We start from the raw sequence: 25,254 nt of genomic DNA, 5'->3' as shown, positions 1-25,254 counted from the left end.
CAGCAGATCTTGATGAAAAAGACAATCTATAGTTCTAAACAGTTTATTGTCATGGTGGAAAATGGATACATAAAACCATACCTCACTTCTCAGGGTGGCCCTGAGATTAAATACCTTGTGCAGGGAGGAATGTCTGGGAAGGAAAGCCTATTGGTTAAGCTCTCCCAGCCTCTAGGTACTTCCGTGGAGAACTCTGTCTTGAGCCTATGTAACCACAGAACACGTTTCTTTTATGTGAGAAGCATGGCACATGTTTCAAGATAGGAGTCTGGCAGGAAGCTGACTGTCCCCTAAGCCTCAGGTGTGTGCCCACCGAATGTCTGGGTCTCGACTTGCTCTACCTTAGCAAGCTTCCTGGCATGGTTTATGTCCCACGCTCTGTTACAGAGATTATGCGAGGAGCTGCACTGTTCAGATAACATATAATATCTTCATTTCTTATCCATAAAAAAGAGAGCTAGAGGGTGGAGATACAGCTCAGAGGTAGAACATTTGTGTGATATGAATGAGGCCCTGTGTTTGGGTGCTACACACACACACACACACACACACACACCCCAGGAGGCAAGGGGTATGGAGAAATTAGTTCTTTAATTGGAAGTAAAGCTTTGCTTATTCAGAGACCCGTTTTCCCTGCCCTGCAGAACAGCAGCCCTTCCACCTTCTTCCCTTCCCACCCCATAGTCCCCCATAGCGCCCATCACAATCACAGTATGTAAACAGTATTTGTATAATCACTTACTCTGAATCTAGGAAACTGTACTCCCTGAAGGCAAGGACCACGAAGGTCTTGTTCTAACCCATCCCCGTGGTCCCCAAAGCAATGTGGGGCCAAGTGGCAGCCATTGAGTCTGCGACTTCATGAAAGGGAGTACTGGCTAACAAATGGTGGAGGTTTGAAACCGATGAGCTCTGAAACTCATCTTCTTGGATTTTCGTTTAAACATTCATTTGCTGCATGCCTGAATGTGTGTACTCTGTGTGTGTGTGTGTGTGTGTGTGTACTCTGTGTGTGTGTATGTGTGTGTGTGTGTGTGTGTGTGTGTGTGTGTGTGTGCGCAGAACTAACTCAGCATTCTTGGTGCTCAAATTGCCTTCCTTTTGAGGCATGCAACCGTGTGATTTGTTTACATAGTTTTTGCATTTCCTCGTCTTGTGGAAGAAAGGAGCCTCAATTTTCCCTCTCCTAAGAACACAAGGTCATAAATAGAAATGAGGTTTTAGAGAGAGTCCTAGTAGCAATTCATATTCAACAAGAATTGACGAGCACTCTCGAGGGCACCCTTCACGTGCGAATTCTTACTTTACTCCACATAATAATACATAGAGCTAGATGAGGCTTATCTGACAGCCTGGAGTTCTAGGCCCTGAGATTTGATTTGTCTACAACCGAGGAGGCAAGAAATTGTAAAGAGCAAAATTTAAAACCGCGCACTTTATCGTTAGCTAAATAAGGGAGGTCTCTGTAACCTTGCTTCAATCTCAGACCTAGAGTTCTGAGATTTACTCCCTTTTGGAAATGCCGAGTACACAAGACCTTCATATAGTCACCGACTGCCCTGTACCTGAGCTTCCGGCTCTTTCTGTTTCTTCTATGAATGGGTGGTCATCAGACCTATCCTTGCTATATGTTAAAGAACCGTCTGTGGTGGGGAAGCTTTAACCTTTGGAAGAGAACGTGCAGTAAGAGCACAGACTTGTGGGTATGCCCAGGTTCCCCTAGTCCACTTGCGCTCCACGGTCCACTTGCCCTCGGTCTTACTTGGTTTCAGTTTAGTTTAAATGAAAAGGTGGCCGCAGTACCCTTCTCTGAGGAAACTAACCCGAACATCCTTGTTTCTCCTCAGTCGTGAAATAAAGGAGAATGCAGTGGAGCGATTCATGTTCCAGATCAAGAAGCTGAGGGAAAAGAATCAAAAGTACCAAGAGAGGGTGAGTGCTCGTCTGCACGGGCACAGAGCATGCGCACAGTAAGAATGCTATCAGCTCCTGATGGCTCGTCACCCTAGGAAGCATGCTCTTTGATGCTGGGAATCAGCTGACTTATAATTTATTAATTTTCTTCACACATTGGGGGCAAGCCAGCACTACTGTCTCCACGGTGTTGAGGATATCAGGGAAAGCCAGTTCAGTCGTGTTACTTAGATCATGAGGACAGATACCCCGGAAATCATGTTTATCTTCTGACTTCCTGTTTATTCCCACAATGGATCACTGCCTCTCTCTCCTCTCTCTGAATCTTTGTTTCAGCTTTTCCAGGAGTGTGCATATATGTAAATGCATGTAGAACAGTATACTCTCAGTTGTTACAATAACTAATGGGAAACTTAAAGTTTATTTTGTAAAAATCAGGTTAAGGGCTACCAGCTCAGTACATAAAACCACCTACTACCAAACTCAACAATCTCCAGTTTGATTTGCAGAACCCACATGGTGAAGGAAAGAAAATGGTCCTCGGATCTGCACATACGATCTGTGGCATGTGTCCATGCACACACCTACATACATACACGATAATTAAAACGTTTAAAAATAAGATGAATGTGAATATCAAGGTGATGGTGGCTATGTCCGTGAGCAGTGAATGATAATGAAACCAGTTTATACCCTCGGGCATCACATTGGCAAGGACATACTAAGACAGTCCTTCACTGATTTACTCTGTATAGGATGGAAACTTCCGAAGTTGACTGTTTTATTTGGCTTTTTTGTTTACCATGTCCACTGCAGTACAGGGTCTTACTATACCAGTCTAGCCTTGAACTCATACTTCTCCCTCACAGCCTCCTGAATGCTGGGATTACACATATGCATTATACCTAGCTCAACTTGTGTGTTTAAAGGCTGTGTCTTTACATTTTAATGGGATCTAGAGCCAAAATGGGTTTGCATTCCATCCTGACTATTCAAATTTCTAGTGACAGCTTTCTGGCAAAACTTGGCACCAGCCTTGTTAAGGCCTAGGTGGAATGGTAAGGCCTAGGTAGACTGTTAAGGCCTAGGTCACTGTGACCTGTCTAGCCTGCCATTTCTGTGCTGTTACTGCTGTTACTAGGAATCTGTCTCGTGTTCAAGTTGATTGCATATTCTGCTATGTTCTGTGCTCTTGGAAACCAAGCATAGCAGAAGTCAGTTAGAACTGCTTTGTATAGTTAACCACAGTAAGCTTGAACCCGAACCAACTGCCAGGCAGCACTTCCTGACATATGTATAAGCTTTTATGGTTTTGTTTTTATCAGCTGCCCCTGGGATGGACCCCAACGTAAGAGAGACACCTGCACCAACATAAAACGCTATTTGGAGTAAGACTTCCATTTTGAGTAGAGTTTAAGTTCCAAAGTCCTCACTGGGAGTTGGCATCCTCTTTGCAGAGAGAGACGTGGACATAGGTAACTGACATCCTGGTAGACAAGACATGAATGTTAGATTAGTCAAGTCCCCTGTCACAGTTGAATACCCCAACCAGTGGGAGCAGGATAAATGCACAATAAAGACACGTCCCTAAATCCTGATGGTGAAATGACTCGGCACAGATGTTTGTGGATCTCATACTTAAAAGCTCTATAGGATTCTAGCTAGATATTGAAGTTCAGCTCCTGAGTCTCCCCTGCAGCCCTGATCAATCAGTCTTGGGATGTGGTATTCAATAAACCATCTCTGTTTGACTCTGTTGAGATCAGTGTCTGGGTGGTTTGTGCAGTGATTCCCAGGCCCCTGCAGGCTCAGTTTCCCTCTTGTAAAATGGCAGCTCTTGTCCATTCCGCAGTGATCTGTGGCTCTTGACAATCTCTTGGCAATATGCCTGTGACTCTGGGGTTGTCAGAGTGGCAGTATCTGTAACAAAAATTAAAGTAGGCGCAAGTGAAGAGTAAGAATGAAAAGAAGCCTTGTCAATGTCCTTGAGGCTCCACACAGTATGATTAAAGTGTGAAAGAAGAGGAAGCTGCCTTCAAAGGGCACATGCTCCACTGGTCAGCACTGGCACTCCTACAGCAGGGCAGGATTAAGATGTCGCTTTCCGACCTCTACCTTCCACGTGCTGGGATGACAGGTGTGTCCCTCCACACGTGCCTTTCCATCTCTGTTTTCTGTGTCTTGTGTTTGTTTTACTTTTATTCTTCCATTATTTTCTTTTGTGTTACACTCTTTCTCGAGTACTCTTTTAACTATCATTTCTTTTATCCCATCTTAGTTACTTTCTCAGTGACTTCCGTGAGGATTCTAATTAACATCCTAATCTATAGTAATCTAATTAAGATCAATACCAACTCCATCTCAGTTACATCCCTCCTCATTTGTATTCTCATATAAAACACACTTTATAAATTGGGACTGACTTATTGGTAATGAAGTGTAGGTCTGTGTTTATTGCTCCACGCTGATATTTTTCACATAAAATAATTACAGAAACTCTAAGTACATAAGTTTCAGATTTACCCATGCAGTTGCTTCTGTTGCTGCTCTTGTGTTTTCTCATGAATTCAAGTCATTGGCTGGGACCACTGACATCACTGTAAAAAACTCCCATTGGTAACTACCGAAGGGCAGCTTGGGGCATGACTTGTTCTCTCAGTTTGGATTCCCTGATACACACAGTAAGACAGCAATGGCAAAAATAAACTTCAAGTCAGTTAAAAATATGCATCTTAAAAGCATGGATCAGACATCCACAAGAGTAACTTGCTTTTTATTTCAATTGAAAAGTTTGGAATGGTGCGTGAACACCATCCTAAAGCAAGATTATTAATTATGTCATCTGTGATGAAAGCAAATGGTAATGGCAGTTCAATAAAGGCCTTTCCTCTGTTTTGCTAATAGATATCATTTTGGTGTCTAGCATCTGACTTTACACATGGTAGATGACTAAGTTAGGGAGTCTAGACAAAAGCAGGGTTAATGGGAGGTTCAAAAAAAATTAGCCACCATGTTCATGGAGCCTGTGGGAGGGTGATAGACTGGTAAGTTGATAACATATTCTTTAAAAATATAACATTCTATTGATGGCTCCTGCGCTGATTTTATTTTGTTTTGAACCTTACATGTTCTCTAAGCTACCAAGCTAGTACTTGCAAGGCTCAGCGTGTGCCTGGGTTCTAGGTAAAAGGTGTGAAGAGTTGAGCAGATGTGTTTAACTGTTGGTTTCTATGGCAGAATAGACGCTTGAAGGAGGAACAGAATTGGCACATAAAGAATCTTATAAAAGAACTGAAAGAGAAGAATTTGGATGAGGCACCAGTCGTAACAAGAGAGGAAGTGGAGGAGGCAATGAAGGAAAAATGGGAGTTTGAAAGAAACCAGGAGGCAAGCTTGAAAGGTGAGCTAGGAACTTAGAAAATTGTCACCAGTGTTATATTCATTTGTGAGTTACTGCCTTTGCCTTCCAATGCATGACTGTATATCAGATTATATCATCTGCTCCACAATCCATATTGGAATGAAGACAGAAGGAGGGAAGGAAGGAAGGAAGGAAGGAAGGAAGGAAGGAAGGAAGGAAGGAAGGAAGGAAGGAAGGAAGGAAGCAGAGGCCCTGGAAGAAGTGAGGGGGAAGACTAGGACAATGACAAGTTGTGGGGAGGACTGGGGCAGTGACAGTGGGGTGAGGACTGGGACAGTGACAGTGAGAAGGATTATAACAGTGACAGTGAGGAGGGCTAGGACAGTGACAGTGAGGAGGGCTAGGGCCATCCATCCACTAGGAATGCCATCTTAAAGAATGGCCAAGTACTCTGGCTAAATCACTTTCTGGCAATGGTTCCTGTTGAGGTGCACCTGTTAGCATGGAGGAACTGAGCACAAAAATGCCAAGTTATCGAGGGGTTTCTATGGCTGTGATAAAACATGATGGCCAAAAGCAACTTGGGGAGAAAGTGTTTGTTCCAGCTTGCAACGCTCAGGTCACAGTCTATCACTGAGGGAAGTCAGGGCAGGAATTCAAGGCAGGAAATGGAACAGAGGCCATGGAGGACCACTGTTCACTGACTTGCCTCTTCCCCCATGGCTTACTCATACCTCTTAGGAGCACTAGCCCAGGGCTGACACCAGCAACAGGGAGTTGGGCCCTTCTTCATCAATTGCCAATTAAGAAAATGCAGCCCAGGCTTTCCCACAGATCAATCTGATGGGGGTCAAGGGGCATTTTCTCAACTAAGGTTCCTACTTCCAAAATGACTCTGGGTTATGTCAAGTTGACAAAAGGAGCCATCGGGATACATGTTAAATGGTGACCAAGTTGGATGACTTAGTAGAAGGTAAGGCAAGACGTGACACTTTCAAAGAGTTTTTGCCACAGAGACTAAGGAAGACAGCAGATGATGACAAGGTCATCAAAATAAGTCAATCGGTATGTTCATCAGACTCTCTTTAAAACTTCCATGACATCTACCAATCTTCCCCTAAATAGCTAACTGCAGCTCAGGACTCAGACAGTAGCTCTTCTGCCAAATGAGAGGACAGTTGCCCATCTGGTTTTCATAACTGATTAAGAGCATTAACAATCATTTTAGGGTATTGTATGGTCTTGTGTATATCTTTAGGTGGATGGGGAAACCATGCCCTGGATTCCTTAGACCTCTAGACTAAAGGGCATCCCTTAAATAAACATCTATTAAACCAATCAGTTAATTACCAGGTCTATGAAGGCTAGATTTACGGAGATGGTTAATATAGTGTTGCCTTTAAGGGACTCTCAAATTGACTAGTGTGAGAAGTGAGTATCACAGGAGTCAGCCAGGTGACTGTGAGGCTCACTGTATGTGGCTCTGAGCAGTGCTTCATGTTTAAGGACATTCCTCAATATTATACTTAGGCTTATGAACTAAATAAAACATCACACTCAGTAGGTGCTCCCGAGCAGGCCAAGAGGTTACAGGTTTGGAATAGTTCAGTATTTGTGAGGATTTAATCGGAGAACCCATCTTTCACTCTGCAGACTTATAATGTGGGAGAATAGAAGACATGTTTCTGACTGTCCGTTCTATCATTTCTCAAAGAAAAGCCAAAAAACAAAATGCCAATGGCTGAATCAAACAACTGACTCATGAAAATGATTGTCACGGTTAATCATGACAGCATGCCTGTAATCCCAGCACTTAGGAGTGGGAGCAGAGCCATCCTCTGCCAGGAACGTGAAAAGGGACAGAGGTTAAAATCATGTTTCTCCAGAGGTGAAATGACTGGGGAAACCCCACTCTGCATAAGAAACTGTAGAGGGCTGGAGAGTCGGCTCAGTAGTTAAGAACACTGCCTGTTTTTAAAGAGGACTCAGACTTAGTTTCCAACACCAACATGATGGCTTACAACTGTCCATAACTCTAGTCCCAAAGGATCTGATGCCATCTTTGGCTTCCTCAGGTACCAGGTATACATGTGGTACACATACATACATGCAGGCAAAAACACCCATACACAATTAAAATAAATTATTTTTTTTTACAAAGACATCATAAGCCATGAACAACTGAGCAAATAGGGACCCTTCTGAAACAATCATAGATTTTAGTTTGTGCATTCCTAGACATAGGTAACCTTTCAGTTGCATAGTCCTAAACCATGATTCTACTTTAGAGTTGAAAGTTTAATTATACTTAGGGTTATCATGAAAAATATCTAATAATTTGAATAGTTTAGATTTCCAAAAATTACACATACTGCATTTGTCTTAGTTAGGATTTTATTGTTGTGAAGAGACACCATGATCACAGCAACTCTTATAAAGGACACCATTTAATTGAGGCCGGCTTGTGTAGTCCATTGTCATCATGGTGGGAAGCATGGCCGCTTCCAAGTAGACAAACTGCTGGGAAAGCAGCTGAGAGTTCTACATCTTGATCCACAGGCAGCAGAAGGAGACTGTGTGCCACAATGGGTGTAGCTTGAGCATAGAANACCTCAAAGCCCAACCCCACAGTGACACACTTCCTCCAACAAGGTCACACCCTTTCCAACAAAGCCATATGTCCTCATAGTGTCCTCCCTATGGGCCAAGCATTCAAACACATGAGTCTATGGTNGCAATACCTATTCAAGGCACCACAGTATTTATGAGTTACTCACAGTTTAGCACCAGATTTTAACTTTGTAAACCGTACTNTACCGTACAATGGTTCTAAGGACAATGGAAATGACACATGGCTTGTTTTTCTTTCCAACAGAAATGCGCGTACAAATAAATGAGGCCGAGAAGCTATTTCTTGAAAAACTCAGTGAAAAGGAATATTGGGAAGAGTATAAGAATGTAGGGAGCGCTCAGCACGCTCAACTCATTGTTTCCTTACAAAATGACATCGACACAGTTAAAGAAAATGCAGAGAAAATTTCAGGTCTGTTGTGACGGAATTAGTTCAAATTCAGTAAAAACAATGAGCAGAAGGGCTGTGTTTAGTAGACAAAAAGCCAGGCACTCCCCCAAACCATTCGTTATCAAAATGGGACAACCATCTGTGAGCCCACAAACACCAGATACTGTGCTTCAGTTGGATACAGAGAGGGTGGGTGAGGACCAAGGGCCAAAGGAAAATTGTTATCAATTTCAATGGACACCATGTTTCCTGCGTCAAAGGGCTTTAGACTCAGGACCACAGGAAAAGGGGGAAGGCAGTCTTCTGAAGAACGCGTACAGGCACTCCTCATGACAGGAGAGTCAGCTTAGAATGAGGACCAGGATTTGGACATGAACTTGAGACAGGATCTGTCAAATGAGGAAAAGACCACCTCACAGCTTCCACAGGCAGTGGGTGAGAAAAACCAAAGCAGAGCTGGAGACAGCCGGGATGTAAAATGTTGGCCAACAAGCATTAGCCTGCATGCTTTGAGGTTAACTTCTTCAAAGTGAGCACCTTAGATGGGACAGCTCAAACAGCCAAGAGTCTTGAAGCACAAACATCACAATCTCCCAAACTCTTGCTTGTAGTGTCTCAAACATTTCCAAAGAGATGGCTGCATACCCCTGCTTTCTTTGGCTGTCTTCGACACATGAGTGGTTAGTAAGCATCGGGCTACAGAAACCACCAACTGAATCACACAGGGCAGCCATGAGAGTTTCGAAATAGCCCTGTGCTACTCTATTTTTTTTTTTAAAGAAAAGGCAATCCAAAGGATGCCATGTGGAGCTTAGAACAAGATAAAGTATTCATATCACCTTTCAGTATTAATACATCAGAGGATGAACATGGCTAAGGGCAGACATCTTTGCCTGGTTTAATCAGTAACATCCCAGTATCTTCAACAGCATCTTGATTAAAGGGCTGGATAACAGTTGGAGGTTGGGAGTTGGGGGGAGACTGGCCTCCTTTACCCAGCTTCGTTCCTCTCCACTCTATGAGGCAGACTTGAGGCAGTTGTCCTCCATTTTCCTTTTAAGGGGGGTATTGGTTATATGGTCCCTAAGTAGCTTTTCATCTCCACTGTGTCACTAATGACGTATATGGGCATAAGAAAAACAAGAAAAGAGGAGTGGAGAAGCCGCCCACAGGAAAAGTCCTAGCCACACAAACATGGGACCTCAGTTCGATCCCTGGAACTCACCTGAAAACCTGGATGCAGCGGCGTGTATTTGTAATCCTGGCATTCCTACTTAAGAGAGAAGAGAGGCTGAGGCAGGAGGATTGCCACCTATGCATAGTGGCAGAAACAAGAGACCCTGCTTCAAAAACAAAATGGAAGGATACCAACACTCCATGAGTTATCCTCTGACCTCCACACATATGCCGAGACATGAAGGAAAGAAAATCCAAGAGAATAGGGAAATAATGCACTTAATCTCTGTCCCCTGCCTCACCGAGAGCTCAGTGTGCGCTCAGGGCTGCTGCCTCCAGCAAAGTCTCCCTCTCCTCCCTGTGTCTTCCTTGCGCAGGGAATCTCGAGCTGGAACATTGGCAATCTAGTTAGCCGGAGTCAGATGTACATAATGAGGCTGTGAACTCATAATCTGGGTGAACCAAAGGATAGATTGCTTTACCAATATTGTTTTGAATTTTCCTCTAGAAAGAGAATCCTTCAAAAATACAAACATTATTGGAAACTTTACACAAATTCAGACTAAGGTGTTAGCAAATTATGGGAACAATTCTTCCGATGAGAAGAGATAGATGTTCCAGGAAAATATACTCTTGAGAATTGGGGGGCTGGGGAGAAAAGTATGTAGAGAGGAGGGAAAGTGATGAGACATGAACTTTATAAACGTCACCGTTTTACCTCAGATCAACCCCACTAAGGTGTGTGATTTCCTCTTAAAGAACAGTATAAAGTCACCCTGGAAGATGAAAAAAAGAGAATATCCAGAGAAACAATGATCCAACTGAAGCAGAGGAAAGAATGGGCCACACAGGTACGTGCCAACCCTTTGCACACAAAGCAAAACTTCTTATTCTTCCATGTGGTTTATCACTGAGAGGTGTGGCGGTAAATGCCTGTAAACCCAACACCCTGAAGGCTGAGGCAGGAGGATCATGATCTAAATAGCCAGAGTCTGTCTCAGGAAGGGAAGTCAGCAAGTGGCAAAGTGACAGAATGTGTGCCTAGCAGGTACTGGGTTTGATCTGTAGCACTATACATATAAAAACAGCATCATCACTGCCGAGGAAAAGTCCTGCAGCCAGGTAGTTTACAGTACGGTCCCAGCACTCACGAGCTGTGCAACTGGACCCATTACCTCACTTCCCTAGACTTCTGTGCTCTGATGTACAGAGCAGAGACCATTAGATGTACCTTAATGATAAAGTGTAAGGATAAAATGAGAATATTTAAGTAGTATCTTACCTCACAAGGAGCAAGTAACCTACGCTTCAGTTATTATAAAAGTATCATATGGATATAGTGAAATATTAAAAATAAGTGTTTTAAATGAAATATAATTTGTCTAAAAGTTTCTTTTAACATATCTAAGCCTGGGAGAATATACTCTACATTCCTTTGTTTTAAATTTTTGGGCTACAGAGACAGGTACTTGCATTTAATTCCAGCATTTGGTAAGCAGAAGCAGGCGAATCTCTGAGTTCAAGGACAGCCTGGTCTACGTATCATGTTCCAAGAGGATTAGGACTATGAAGAGACCATGCCTCAGAAAAAGGGGGAGAAAGGGGATGGGCAGCTAACAAATTATGTTTCAAGGTGAAATTCCCAGTCATGTCTGTTTTCTAATTACTTTGTTTTACAGTAAACACACACACACACACACACACACACACACACACACACACACACACACGGTGCTTCTAATGAAGGGAATTCCTGTATACAGCACACCCTTTCTTCGGAGCCCTATGCTTCTAATATTTTTTAAAAATTCCATCAGTGTTTCAGATATGCAAAGATGCAGGGCCATAAGAACTGATCCCAGGTGTATCTGCAGAGGTCATGGAAACAGATCCCTGGTGTGTCTGCGGGGGTCATGGGAGCTGATCCCTGGTCTGTCAGCAGAGGTCATGGGAGCTGATCCCTGGTGTGTCTGCGGGGGTCATGGGAATTGATCCCTGGTGTATCTGTCCATGCTGTTGGGTCACCTTGTGACGAGTCTGACTAAATGGTGAATTCCACCATGAAGTGATCTGACTACAGTTTAAATGACTGAAAATGCCTATGCGGCTATCAGAGGACAAAATGAAACAAAGCAAAGTTACTTACAATGCCAAGCGTCCATCTCAAGGACTTTACATCCCTGGGCAATCCTGAAGCTGTAGAGAATTGCTAATAGGATGATGGCCTACAGAACAGTGGCCCGCGCGGAGCAAATGGAGGGGTCCAGATTCAGTGTGGAGCTCTTTGAAGTCATTTCAGGTCAGAATCACTATGGAAAGCCCACCCCACCCCATGAGTGCTTCAGTGAGTTTTCAGCCTATTTGCTGCCTTTTGTAGCTTCCTGTATTCTGCGCTGACCACCTTAACTACTGGTGCAGATCAGTGTCACCCTGGAGGTGCCTGGGTCCCACCCACAGAGATGTTAATGTAATTGCTCTGGGATATTTTCCTGGCTTATGGATTTTACAGTTTTCATTAAGTTCTGGTATATAACTAAAGTTAAAACCACTGCCCCACTGTTAGTGAATTAAGCAACAAGCCAAATAATCTCAGCTAGGACCTCCTTCAGATTTAGTTCAGATGATATTTGGGGGGTGGGGGCGGGGAAACAGAAGTGTCCAGAGAGCTGGCTCAGCTGTTAAAAGCACTTGCTGCTCTTACAGAGGACCTGGGTTTGATTTCGAGCTCCCACGAAGTAACTCACAACCATCCATTATTCTAATTCCAAGGGATCCTGACCCCCCTTCCAACCTCCTTGGGCTCCAGGCACACACATGGTGTACATACACATCGGCTGACAAAACATCAATACACATTGAATTAAATTACATTAAATTACATTAAAAGGTGAAGATATATTATGGCAATGAAAATGCAAGATTTTACTTATAGCTGAAATATAAACATTCCTAGGAAATGCATGTCTCATCTTAATTTACTAAGCATGATATAAAGTTTTTTCATTGAAAATTCTCTACTTTAAAAAATTTAAGTCAATTTAAGCCTTAAATCTTAAATCAAGATGAACTTAAATCATTTATCTTTAATATGCTATTAAATTATTTCTGTCCATGTTTACAATGGAGAATATTTTTCTTTTTTTTATGTGCATACTAATTCTTACATGTATGTACACCATATGGAAGTCAGAGACCAAGCTCAGGCGTCGCTCCTCAGGACCTAGGTAGCAAGGTCCTTGGTAGCAAGCTCCTACTGTCCTAACGCTCACACAGTTAGTCGGGCTGTGTACAGTGAGCCCTACGATCCCTCACTTGTCTCCATTTCCCCAGTACTGGGGTGACAGCACACTACCATGTCTAACTTTTTTTAAAAAGTCATGTGTGTATGAGTGCACATCTGTCATGGCACACATGTAGAGGTCAGAAAATAACTTTTGGGATTTGGGTGTCTCCCACTGTTGGTTCTGGGGATGGAACCCAGGTTGTAAAACGCCATAGGCTGTGTGCTTTTTACCCACCAAGCAACCTTGCCCAGATGTCAGGCTTTTTTACATGAGTGCTAGGATTCGAACTCAGAACTTCATGCTTGTACTGCAAACAGTACAACGGGCTATTCCCCCAGCCCCTGTTTCTTGTGTTTGGTTTTGCTATGATCTTTTAGATTCTCCCCTTTATTAAGTTTAACCACACGTTGGACTAGAGAGTTGGCTCAGTGGTTGGGTGTACTCGTTGCTCTTCCAGAGGACTCAAGTTCGAATCCAGCACCCCCATGATAGCTCAAAGCCATCTGACTTCAGTCCCAGGGAACTTGATGCCCTCTTCTGACTTCTGTGGGCAACAAGCAGGCATGTGGTGCGCATGCATATGTGAAAGGAAAAACACTCATACACATGAAATCATAAAATAAATAAATTAAAATTTTTAACTAATTTATTTTAAAAAGAGGTTTTTGTCTTCTAGTAACTGATTAGACGAGTGATAGTCATATAAAACCACCTCACTAAGAAACACAGTGCCATCGGCTATCTAAGTATTGTGGGTGAGATTGTAAGTATCAGATGTTGATATGGTTCAAAGTAGAATTAAAGTGAAGGTGACGATAAAGCCTATCGGACCAGCACTGATATCATGTGTCCCCTTATGACAACTGTTTTTCATACAATACTTTCCTTTCAGCACGCTGTAAGGTTCATTGACAAGAGCAACTATCGAGAGATCTGGGAAAATGACTGGCTAAAAAAAGAAGTAAGTGGAATGTATCGAAATAATTCTTTTTTTTTTTTTTTGAAACTGGCAATGACCTATAATTATAAAGATGAAGTCATAAGGCAAGCCTGGAATTTTAACTGACATAAAGAATTGTCAAAGAAAGACCTAATCCTATTATATTGTTACTCAACAAATGCCATAAATAATCTCAATAATCGCCAGAAATAATCTAGGGGCTTAATCAACACTGTACACTCAAATGTGCCAAGTTTCTTTGTGTCCTCAAACCAAGCTAGTGTGCCTCATGAGCCTGCCTCCTGCTGGGTGGCCCCAATGCTAAAGGATCATTTCAGCTCCTGATGTAAATTACCCTCAGGGTGACACAGCATCCTTTGGAAATGTGCTCAGCCTTCTGGACTTCCTCCCCCTGACCTGATGCACACGGCAGAATGGCTCACATTACCTTGTGCAAGCACGTGGTCAAAGCAGAGGTCCCCGTAGGATCCTGGCTCCCTCTGCACTCCAGCTCTGGAGCAAGCTCTCTCGTCTTCTCCCCACACTGGTAACCCCTGATCCAGTCTGCATAATATGGAGTTGTGGACCAGGACAAACAAACAGCATGGCCATTTGCCCGTGACCAAGACGGCCCTGAAGCATCTTTGTCTCTCTCTATCCTGATCCCCTCACATCTGTACAAGAACTCACAGGAACTCCTGAGCCAGGACCTCTTCCCTGGGCCAGGGCCACATGGGGTTTGCTGGGTGTGGTCATGGAAGGACTTCTAGAGTAGGCCCTCTTCTCCTCTGTGCTATCATTGTCTTGGTTGGAATAACCACTCTGTCCTGACCTCTAGTCCTTCCTTACTCTTGCTTCCAGGAAAACGCTAACTCTTCCTTTAGGGGCAGACTTTCATGACCTATGAATCATTTCATAATGCTCTCAGGGTATCCCGAGAACTCCTTTCCCAGTATTTTCTTGCATTGCTAGAAATGTTAAATACGTTGAAACTCTGTTCATGATCTGTGTCCTTAATACACAAAGTGGGCTATATATTTTTAACTGTTTGTCTACAGTGCCTGAAAAACAATCTTTGTTTATGAAAAAGAGATATTAAATGAATGAATGTTGAGGAATGCCTATGAGTATAGATATACTTACTCGTTGAGGGGATGAATCATACACACACACACATACACAAGCATTTCATTTTAATTTAAGGCACTTACATTAAACTGTGAATTATAATGTGTCTCAAGATGGCAAACTGCATCTTGTTCTAAGGGAGAAATAAAATTATACAAATACAATAAAGAGACTGTCTGCAAAGATAACAGGTATAGTAGAACTAGTAGGTGAGGTTTCAACAATTAGCTGACACACACACACACACACACACACACACAAAACAGACAGGTGTGAGAGCCAGCTGCAAGCTGCAAGCTGTTGGGTGAAACTGGCAAATACCGTTTGTCCAGATGTTCCATGGAAAGGGCACACTGTTTGGGAAGCCTTGGGGATCCTTTGCTCAGGGTCTGTGTATGCTGTAGAGCATAGGGATGCAAGAGGAGCAGAAAACAAGTATTTGCCACCGTCTCCATCAATAAGAAGCATCCCTGGGATTTCCCTTACACAGAACAAAGCAGTTATCCTCCACCTAGGAGCTTGCAGGCTCTCTCCCAAGAACGCTGAAATCATCTGATGATACACAGTTGCTTGCATAGATGTGAGACAATTATATGCAAAAAAACAGTATATATTTCTAATTGTAGCATTCATGAGATGACAATGTAAGCCCTTGCTTTCTCAGCTCAAAATACTCCTCCTGCCCTGCCGTGCCTATGTACAGACTTCAGCTTACTCTCTCAGCCACAGGAGAAACTTGGAGTGGAAACAGTCCTACGTATACAGTGGTGGAGACAATACCACCATCCCACTGACCCTCGCTAACAGGACCAGATATGGATTACTAAGAACAACCGGACGAATCTGAAGAGAAAGCCAGGCAAACTGGAGAATAGAAGTGCACACCGCTCCTACTAATCAAAGCCGCTGCTGAAAGACGCTGGTGGGAAATTCAGAAATTTGAAAAGGAGCTTTTATTAATACCAAAAAATTGTGAGAGCCAGTTTATTTAGAAAACAGGATCCCTCAAGGCCAAAATATCAAATATAAAATAGAATGCAGAATGCACTCTCTCGGAGCAGGGCAAGACACATCACTAATGGAGGAGGCACAGCACCCAAGCAATATTAACTCTAAAAAGATAACGCAGAAACAAACATCAGCAGGACAGTAGGGGGGTGGAAATCCCTGTTCTTTTAAAATGGCAAACAAAGGAAGGCGGAACGGATGAGCAGGAAGCCGGCACTGGCGTCAGTAAGGACATTCAGTGGAGAATATTTTTGAACTTGGAATTCTATACTCCACTCAACTAAAGGGCAAAAACAAAGCAAAAGCAAAAAAAAAAAAAAAAAAAAACTATTCCCAGAACTTCAAGGGCTGGGACATTTACTTCTCAATCATCCTCGGGAATTTGCCTAACATCATACATAACAACACAACACAAGCTAGTATGCAGAGGAAAAAAAAAAAAGAAGAAAGAAACAGGAAACGCTGGCCTCCCCAAAACTCCAGGGAAGAAGTGCCTGAGGATAATTGCGTTGCAGGCTTAAAAGGCATCCAGATTAGGGATGATGTCATTTCCAGGCTCCAAACCCACGCATCCATCAGCCAGCTGCAACTCCATGGAAGCTCACCACAGGCATCTCCAACTCCTGAATTGACAACATCTGCCTCTTTCCCTGAAACTGCTTCTGGTCCCATGTTCTGCCTATCCCACTTAAGGACCCCACCACAGTTACGTAGTCATCCAAGATGGGATTTCAGAAGTCCTGAAGAAATGTCTTTTTCAGTCTCCAAATCCAGAAAGCCTCTACATCCTGTCTTTAACCACTGCTTGCTGGTCTGCCTCTGCCCTACTGCAGGCCCACATTAGCCACATCCCTTCTGTAAGTGATGCCTTTCCTGGCTTTACTACCCTTAAGCCAGACTCTTCCTTCCCCTTTTCCCTCCACAGAGGTCTTCTAGGGATGTAGGCTGGACACACATTGTGTACCACATTGACAGGTTTGGAATCATGATGGGTAATAGCATCAACTTGACAAAATCTGGAATGTTCTGGAAGACATAACCCTGGGCATATATAAGGTGGGAAGACCCATCCAGAATGTGGGAACTATTTCATGGCCTGGGGTCCTAGTCTGAATAAAACAAGAGTAAGCAAGCCGAGCACACCAGCATCCATTGCCCAGCCTCCCTGACTACAAATGCAGTGTGACCCACTGCTCCATGGGCCTGCTGCCATGCCATCCTGACCATGAACACTTGGATCTTCAAACAATGAGCCATAGACATCCTAAAGGCACCCAAGTCAACATGTCCACTGTGGGATGTTAAAGTCCTCATTCATCCAGAAACACTAATAAGAACGTTACTTTTAAGCTTGTCCCAGTCTCTTCCCTGTCCCCCATCTGTCAGAGTAGAGTTAGGGTCTAGAAAACTAGGAGACAATTTCTATACTGTTTCAGCAATATTGTCAAGTAGCTTTACTGTGTGAGAGATGGGTGTTAAGGGAGCAAACCCTTGCACACTAGGCAAGGGTTCGGCCCCCTGGCCCCAGCCCTGGCCTTTTCCCGGGACTTTTCCCTGGCCTTTTCCTTTTAGATTTTTACCTTATTTTTTGCAGTGTTGGTTACTGAGCCCAGAGCCTTGTGCATAGTCGGCAAGAACTGCAGCCCCAGCCCCTGTTATGTTTGGAGACAAGGTTTCTCATCGCCCAGGCTACCCTTGAACTTGTTCTGTGTTCTGCATTCACCTAAACCCTGTCTCAGCCTCTTGAGTAGCTAGGATTGCAGGACTGTGCCACCAGTGCCAGCCTGACAACTGTCAAATTAACTTTGTAAAGTTATGTTAATAAGGGTTCATACCATTACTCCCAAATAATTAGAATGAATTTCCTATTTAAACAAGACTTTGAGATGGAGGTCAGGGATCAGAAGTTAAAGGTCATCTTTGGCTATACAGCAAGTTCAAGGCTAGCCCTGTCTACACAAGACGTTATCTAAAAAATAAAAATAAATAGATAGATAAATAAATAAATAAAAGCTAAAACAAGGGATCAATAATTTAAAACTCAAGGTGGGTTAATAATATAATGTTAGGGGAATTTATTATTATTTTACTAAATATAATAGTATAATCCAATAATAACTATTTAACTCTGGATTTATAAGATGTCACAGATCTTAGATTTAAGGAAAATTACTTTTAAAAAAAAATGTATATTTGACAATAAGAAAGGTTGCCCTGCTGAAGCTTCAAATGTTTGGTTACATTTAGTTTTTTTTTTCTAATTCTTATAATTCACTGGAAAAAAAGGGGGAAGTGTCGAGTTTAATTAACTCACAGAACTTGGAGAAAACGGGCAAAGCATTTTAAAGAAATTCAATAGGTTTAATATTTCTATTACAATAAATTCATTTTTGCATGGTTAAATTTCCTCAAAAATTAATGAAAACCACTTCTTATCATAAGTTCTATCACTACATCCAAGGGCTGCCCAGAAACACACCTTAGGTGATTCATTTCCGTGAGGAAGGTATCTCATGGCTTGAAAAGCGGGGGAACCGCCCACTCATCTTCTCTCCGCAAAAAACCCAGAGCATCGATGTGTGTGAAGATTCAGAGCAGTTTGGTGCATTGCTTTTGCTGTGTGTTTTCATTTGGCATGCTCACTAGGAAAAGGAAGACAATTGAATTTTTCAAATGACGTTCACTCTCTCAGAGAAACAGGACAAGGTGAGACTCCTTCTCTCAGAGAGGGCTTCTAATCTCTTAGGGCTCAAGGGGACTTGCGTCCACTTCAGTCAGGCCCCTAGGTCCCTGGCTGACGGAGTGTGACTTGTCTGTCCTCATCTCCAGCAGAACTTCGTAGGTATTTAAGAGAAGCCTGGTTTCCCACCTTTTCTTCCCTTCCCTTCATGCTCCTTACTCCAGAACGCTAAGACGATTATGAGAAGCTACGGGCTTTGTTTGCCTAGTACTTCAAAAGCCAAGAGGATTCAGCAATTAATGCAAACATTGCTGTGCACTCTGAAGAGGGAAGTGATGTCATAAGATAGCCTAAGCCCTGCGCAGGTGCCATGGTGCCAACTTTGGAAAAAGCAGGAGAACTACGCGCTGCCTCCCACGCATGTCCAGCCCACAGCCTTGAGTCTTTCACTTTCCTCTGTGCACAGCCTCTCTGGTGTGTTTCTCATCCTTTGAAAACAAACTTTTCTTTAAGGCATCTAAGGCATCCAGACTTGTAATCAAGTTAATTATCTCTGAGCCTAAACCCCAACCACGGGCTTATTATAGACTTAGAAGGGTTGAGACAGGTAACATTTGTTTTGTCTTCCTTTCCACCTCGAAGCTGCCTGCAGGCTGAGCAATGACACCGCAACGCTCTCTAATTAGCTCTGGCTTTGTTGACTGGGTTAGAAGCTTTGGGGGAAAGGTTGAATCTTGTTCACCTTTGTGTCCTATATTGTGCTGTTTCTGAGGAAGCGCCATTCAGATTTCTCCTCAGTGATGCTGGTCTCTTCTTAATCACTGTTAATTTCTTAGCTCCAGCTGGCTAGCATCAATTGTCCCAGTTAAAGTAAAAGGTCTACTTTCATGGTTCTGGACTCTTGTTAGCCATAGCTGATTGTTCAGCCCCAGCTAACCAGAACACAGATTCTTTTTTTTTTTCTTAATTAGAATTTTATTTTTCTTTTATGTACATTGGTGTTTTGCCTGCATGTATGTCTGTGTGAAGATCCTCTGGAACTAGAGGCACAGACAGCTGTGAGCTGTCATGTAGGCACTTGAAGTTGAATCTGGATCCTCTGGAAGAGCAGCCAGTGCTCCCACCTGCTAAGACATCTCTCCCTACCCCCAACCCTCACCAAGAGCACAGATTTTTAACTCAAAATATGCAACAGCTGTGATAGAGTATTTTCAGGGCTTCCAACCTTCCCTCTGGAACTTCGCAAGTCAGGTCTCCATCTTCTGCATTGCTCCCAATATTCTTTTTTTCTTCTTTTAAGACTTTATTTTTACTTTATTTACACGAGTTCACTGTAGCTGTCTTCAGGCACCCCAGAAGAGGGCATTGGATCCCATTATAGATGGTCGTGAGCCACCATGTGGTTGCTAGGAATTGAACTCAGGACCTCTGGAAGAGCAGTCAGTGCTCTTAACCACTGAGCCATCTCTCCAAGCCCGCTCTCAACATTCTTATCTTCCAAGTTCCCATAGAACGGATCACCAAGCTACACATACTCAATGGCTTTTTAATTCAATGTTCCAAAGGCCTTCCACAACCTTCCACAAAACAGCATGTCTGTCACAGCAATACCCAATGATCCTGGAACCAATTCTGTCCTAGTTAAAGAAGATAATTCTAATATAGGTGCTAGTAGAAAGGGCTTTTAGTCATTTTTTTAAAGTACCACCATACATACCAGTTATTCCAGTGTGTTCTCATTATCTTATTTATTGTTGCCTTTAGAGCAATCCCCATTCACTGGCCAATGTGCCATATTGCTAAAGTGAATTTTGTTTTCCTATGTCTGCCTCTGCTCATTTCTAAGTTCAGCCATGCTTCAGGAGTCTTGAAAAGGACAGTGACCACTCTGTAATAATTGCCTGCCACGCCTGTCAGTGACCCAGAAAACAGTCCCATCATCCCTTCTTAACCACAGAGGGACCAGGCAAACCCCATAATAAACAGTAAATGATAGCTCTTCCCTCAGGCAAATGTCCTTTCAGGAGTTGAGTTTGCTAAAGAAGGAGTCACTGAATGAAGCCAGCAAGTACTGACACCCATCCCCCTCTTCCACCAACAGATCACAATTCACAAGAAGGAAGTTGAAGAACTGGAAACCTCTATCCATCTACTAGAAGAGGAAAATTTGCTGCTTATTGACCAGTTAATTAACTGCAGACTTGTGGATCTCAAAATACCCAAGTGAGACGCTCCCTGGTGCCATAGCAGTTAGCATTTGGTGTGACCAGAATACCGTGGTCAAAGTTGTTAAATTTCTAGAAAGTGTTTTGTAGACATTATATCTGTAAAAAGTTGGTGGGATTTGTTTGTTTGTTTGTTTGTTTGTTTGTTTTGCTTTGTTTTGTTTTAGAAAGGTCATTTATCCAGAAGGCACTTGTCATCCTCGTACTTAGGAAGCTAACACAAAGGGATTCCTAGAAATACAAGGCCAACATGGGATACATAGTTCTTGGTCAGTGTGGGCTACAGAGTAACGCTCTTAAAAAGAAATGCATAGTTCTTCAGTACTTCCACTAGATGGCAGTAGTCAAAATTCAAGGAACTGACTGGGGAGATGGCCCAATTGAAAAGCACTGGCTGCTTTTCCAGAGGACCTGGATTCAGGGCCCAACACACACACACACACACACACACACACACACACACACACACACACACACACACNACACTCTCAAACACTTTCGCACAAACACACAACACACACACACACACACACACACACACACACACACACACACACTGTGGCTCACAACCATATGTACCTCTAGTGCCAGGTGGGCTGATGCCCTCTTCTGGCCTCTGTAGGTACTGCACACATGTATGCAGGTAACTTACAAGTAAAAATAAATAATTCAAAAACATTAACAAACAGTAGTAGCCTGCGCAGCAGCTACAAATATGTAGAAACACTGTGTGCATGTGCTTTAAATAACTTATATGTATTTTCTTCTCTTCCTCTCCCTCTTTCCCACAATCCTCCTCTTCACATTGAACCCAGGACCTTATACATGCCAGGCAAGACCTCTAACACTGAGTTACACCCCGGCGGTATTTCTTACGAATTTTCTTACTGAGAATCCACAATGATCTAATTTGGTATCATTCCTACTGTCTTTCTGGAACATTCCCTCCCCTCGTACTCTTCCTGGGAAACTCCTGGTTCTACAAGACTCTAGTCTGAGTTTATCTCCTCAGGAAAACCTTCCTTGTCCCCAGACTATCTCAAGGGGTGGTTTTTCCTGACTCCCAGAATTTGCACTCTATTCATTACACATCTCGCTAAGAACTGTCACTTTGGAATTCTGTAGTAGTTTATCATTTCAACAAGCCTGAAAAAGCAGGTCTCAGTTTCCCATTCTGTCTCCATACTCAGGGGAGGAATAGGCGCTGGTTAACACATGACGCAGTATTTATCAACTGACAAACTGCTATTTGTACTTTTAGGAAACTGTACATTACTCAAGCAGCTGGGCTACAAGTGACACCCGAAGACGAATCTTTAAATTTGGCCGAAGCAGACACAGGTACAATTTGCTCGTGGAGAAAATTACCCTTGCCTTAAAGCACCGCAGCCTGAGCACCTGCTATGGGTAGGCATCCCTCATGCAGTGCTTGGCTCCTCTCCGTCCTCCTCCTCCCGCAGCACCTGTCCTCCTCTTGTCTCCTGTCTGCTGGCTCTTCCCTTCTCTTTTTCATCCCTTTCCTTTCTCTTCCCCTCCCTTCCTTTTCTGCCACGCTTTTCTCCTTTTTAAGGTACTGCCAAATAGTGCAGGCTAACCTCAAATTCATAATCTACCTGCTTCGAACTCCCAAATGCTGGCATTACTGACACGCGCTGCTGGACCTGAGTTTTAATCCCCTTTTCTGTCAAGCTTGTCGTGTTTTATAATGAATTAGGTAGATGCTTGTAGAGAGGGATGGGGTATTGCCTACACTGTCATAGTTTGGGTAGCGCTTTTAACAAACAAAATGTCAGTGTACCCTAACCAAGCCAGCTCAGTCAGTCAACAGGGACTCAAGTGAGGATCTGAAAAGAAGAAAAACTATTGGACAAAATTATAACATGACTCCAGCCCGTACTGAGGCTGGAGCCGTTTTCTTTCTCTCTGGCCTGCTTTTATATCATTCTAGGTATATTCAAAAACTATGGTCGGTTCTCAGATCAAAGACAAAGTGATCAAGCGAAGTAGTAAACAAGAAGATCACACAAGAAAGCAATCAAAGTCGTGAGCTCAGGGATCAGGCAGGCGAGCACGTAGATAGTAAGCTAAGCCCCGCGGTTACTGTTTCTAATATTCCTGTCTGAGCCTACTTCCTTGTCCAAGCCCAGTGACAAATGCCAAATTCCTAGAAGCAGCACCACAGCACCCTTAATTCCCAAAAGCTCTCCACAGTACCCCTTAATTCCCAAGTGTTTATGGTTAATGTTAACTAGAAGGAGGACATAGAATTGTTTCCTAAAATGGAGCCACCTCTTACTTTTATATTATTTATTTATTTGTTTATTTGGTTTTTCAAAACAGGGTTTCTCTGTGTAGCCCTGGCTATCCTGGAACTCACTCTGTAGATCAGGCTAGCCTCAAACTCAGAAATCTACCTGCCTCTGCCTCTTTGATTATTATTTTATTTATTGTTATTTTATTCCATACTTTTCCCCCCTTTAAACACTTTGGGTTTTGTGGTAGCAGCACTAGGGACTGGGACTATGGATGCTTTGGTATCATGGTATTGATTAAAGTAAGCCATCCCTTTAGCCCTAAATTTTACATTCCTCAGTTCAAAGTTCTTTCAAATAAAAGACATGACTAGCTGGGCAGTGGTGGCGCATGCCTTTAATCCCAGCACTGGGGAGGCAGAGACAGGTGGATTTCTGAGTTGGAGGCCAGCCTGGTCTACAGGGTGAGTTCTATGACAGCCAGGGCTATATGGAGAGATCCTGTCTCAAAAACCAAAACGAAACCAAAACAAAACAAAACATGACCAATGACAGCATTGTATTTTGTCATCTGCTCAAAATGTTATCTATTTATTTCTATGCCTTAACCCCAGAGGAGAATTTGCCCTCCAAAGAGGGGAGTGAAGACATGTTGGACCTATTACTGGGGAGCAACGATGGCACTAGCAGCCCAGAGATTCAGCCCAAGAAGACAGCAAGTAAAGACGGCTCCAACCCAGAGATGGAGAGCTCCATCACCCAGTACTTACTGCATGAAGATGAACAGGATTTCAAGGTGAGCATCAGGAGACCACAGTTCCGACTAGAGTGTCAGTGTCTTTAGTGCTGGCGGGGGTGGAGTGGGGTGGGGGCGGGGATCTGAACTGCAAATACTGAAACTTTAATTTGTAATTCTTCCCAAAAGTAGCTTCCCATTGGCCTGTCCTGGGGCAGTGTTCACTCTCACTAGCTACAAGGTTCATTTATAGACCTTTGTTACTAAGGTGCTGCTTACCTGTCTTTTGGTACATAGTAAACTATCGTGAGACCTGGTGGTCTAAAACAATACTTTGTATTTACTTTTAGGCTTCCATTACTGGGATTTGGGGAATGGCTCCCCTGGGTTCTCACCTGGGCAATCACAGCCGAGTGCTCACTAGGGCCACCCTCATGTGAGGCTGGGATTGGGGCAGAAGGCCCACCTCAAAAGGGTGGGTATGATACTCCTACGTCATGCAAGTTGATGATGGCTACACCAAGGTCTTGGTTTTTCTTCACATGAGCCTCTCCAGAGGGTGCCTTGAGCATCTCTCTGTTAAAGGACGGTGTCTGACTTCTCAGGGCGAGCAATCCCAGTAACAAAGGAGAACAGCTCTGTTGCTTGGAGGCCACATGCTGTCACTTTCATCATATATTCTACTGGTTGATCTAATCGAGCATGAACAGTGCTCGATGGAAGAGTGCATCTTGATGGAAGAGTGTGTGAAGGTGAAAAGACAAGACTCGGGCACCCCAGTGGAGTTGGATATACATCAGACCATCAGTGTAAAACGCCCTCCACCACGGGATCCCCAGAGTAGCCAGTCTACCATTTAGAAAACTCTCTTTTGTACATATCTACCCTTTCCTCTTCTCATACTGACCAGACCTTAAAGGTTCTAAAACTTAAAGTCTGGTAGGAGAGTAAAGGCTGTTTAAAAAAAAAGAAAGAAAAAGAAAAAATGGAATAAGTCGTATTAACTAATAATTCACTCCAGCTACCATCAAATGATTATTCCTTTACTTAAGATAGACTCACCCTCCGTAGCCCAGACTAGCCTCAAGGTTTAGAGATTCCTTCTAGGCTGGCCTCAGACCCATGGCTATCCATGTGCTTCTGTATCCTGAGTGCTAGGAATTTGCAGAATTTCTTTTTTAAAGCTTCACTGAATTTCCAATTCTTGTAGGGTTAAGGGTTCATCAAATACAGTCAAAGGACAACTCCAATTGTAACCCATCTTGGGTTTTTTTGTAGACTGAACCCAAGGCCTCTTACATACCAGACAAGCACTCCACCACTGAGCTGTACTGCTTCAAGTGACCATTTAAAGACTAAAACCTGGGGTAACAATATAGCTCCTAGGAAGCTTGCCAAGTGTGTAGAAGGCTCTTGGTTTGGTTCCCAGCATTGGGAAAAAGAAAGAAAGAAAGAAAGAAAGAAAGAAAGAAAGAAAGAAAGAAAGAAAGAAAGGAAGGAAGGAAGGAAGGAAGGAAGGAAGGAAGGA

General features: G+C 43.2%; 1 protein-coding gene across 1 annotated transcript in view; it reads left to right on the top strand.

Moving 5' to 3' along the window:
• Ccdc83 (coiled-coil domain containing 83) overlaps positions 1-25,254 on the top strand; it is a 39,179-nt gene that overhangs the window by 12,461 nt on the left and 1,464 nt on the right. The window contains exons 3-10 of the mRNA XM_021168112.1: positions 1,848-1,932; positions 5,152-5,314; positions 8,151-8,318; positions 10,233-10,324; positions 13,650-13,718; positions 20,615-20,736; positions 22,000-22,079; positions 23,605-23,786. Of these exons, the coding sequence (XP_021023771.1) occupies positions 1,848-1,932; positions 5,152-5,314; positions 8,151-8,318; positions 10,233-10,324; positions 13,650-13,718; positions 20,615-20,736; positions 22,000-22,079; positions 23,605-23,786 (961 nt within the window). The remainder of the gene's footprint in view (positions 1-1,847; positions 1,933-5,151; positions 5,315-8,150; positions 8,319-10,232; positions 10,325-13,649; positions 13,719-20,614; positions 20,737-21,999; positions 22,080-23,604; positions 23,787-25,254) is intronic.

The sequence above is a fragment of the Mus caroli genome, chromosome 7, assembly GCF_900094665.2.
Source record: "Mus caroli chromosome 7, CAROLI_EIJ_v1.1, whole genome shotgun sequence".
Taxonomy (NCBI): Eukaryota; Metazoa; Chordata; class Mammalia; order Rodentia; family Muridae; genus Mus; species Mus caroli.
This window is presented reverse-complemented; position numbering and strand designations above follow the sequence as displayed.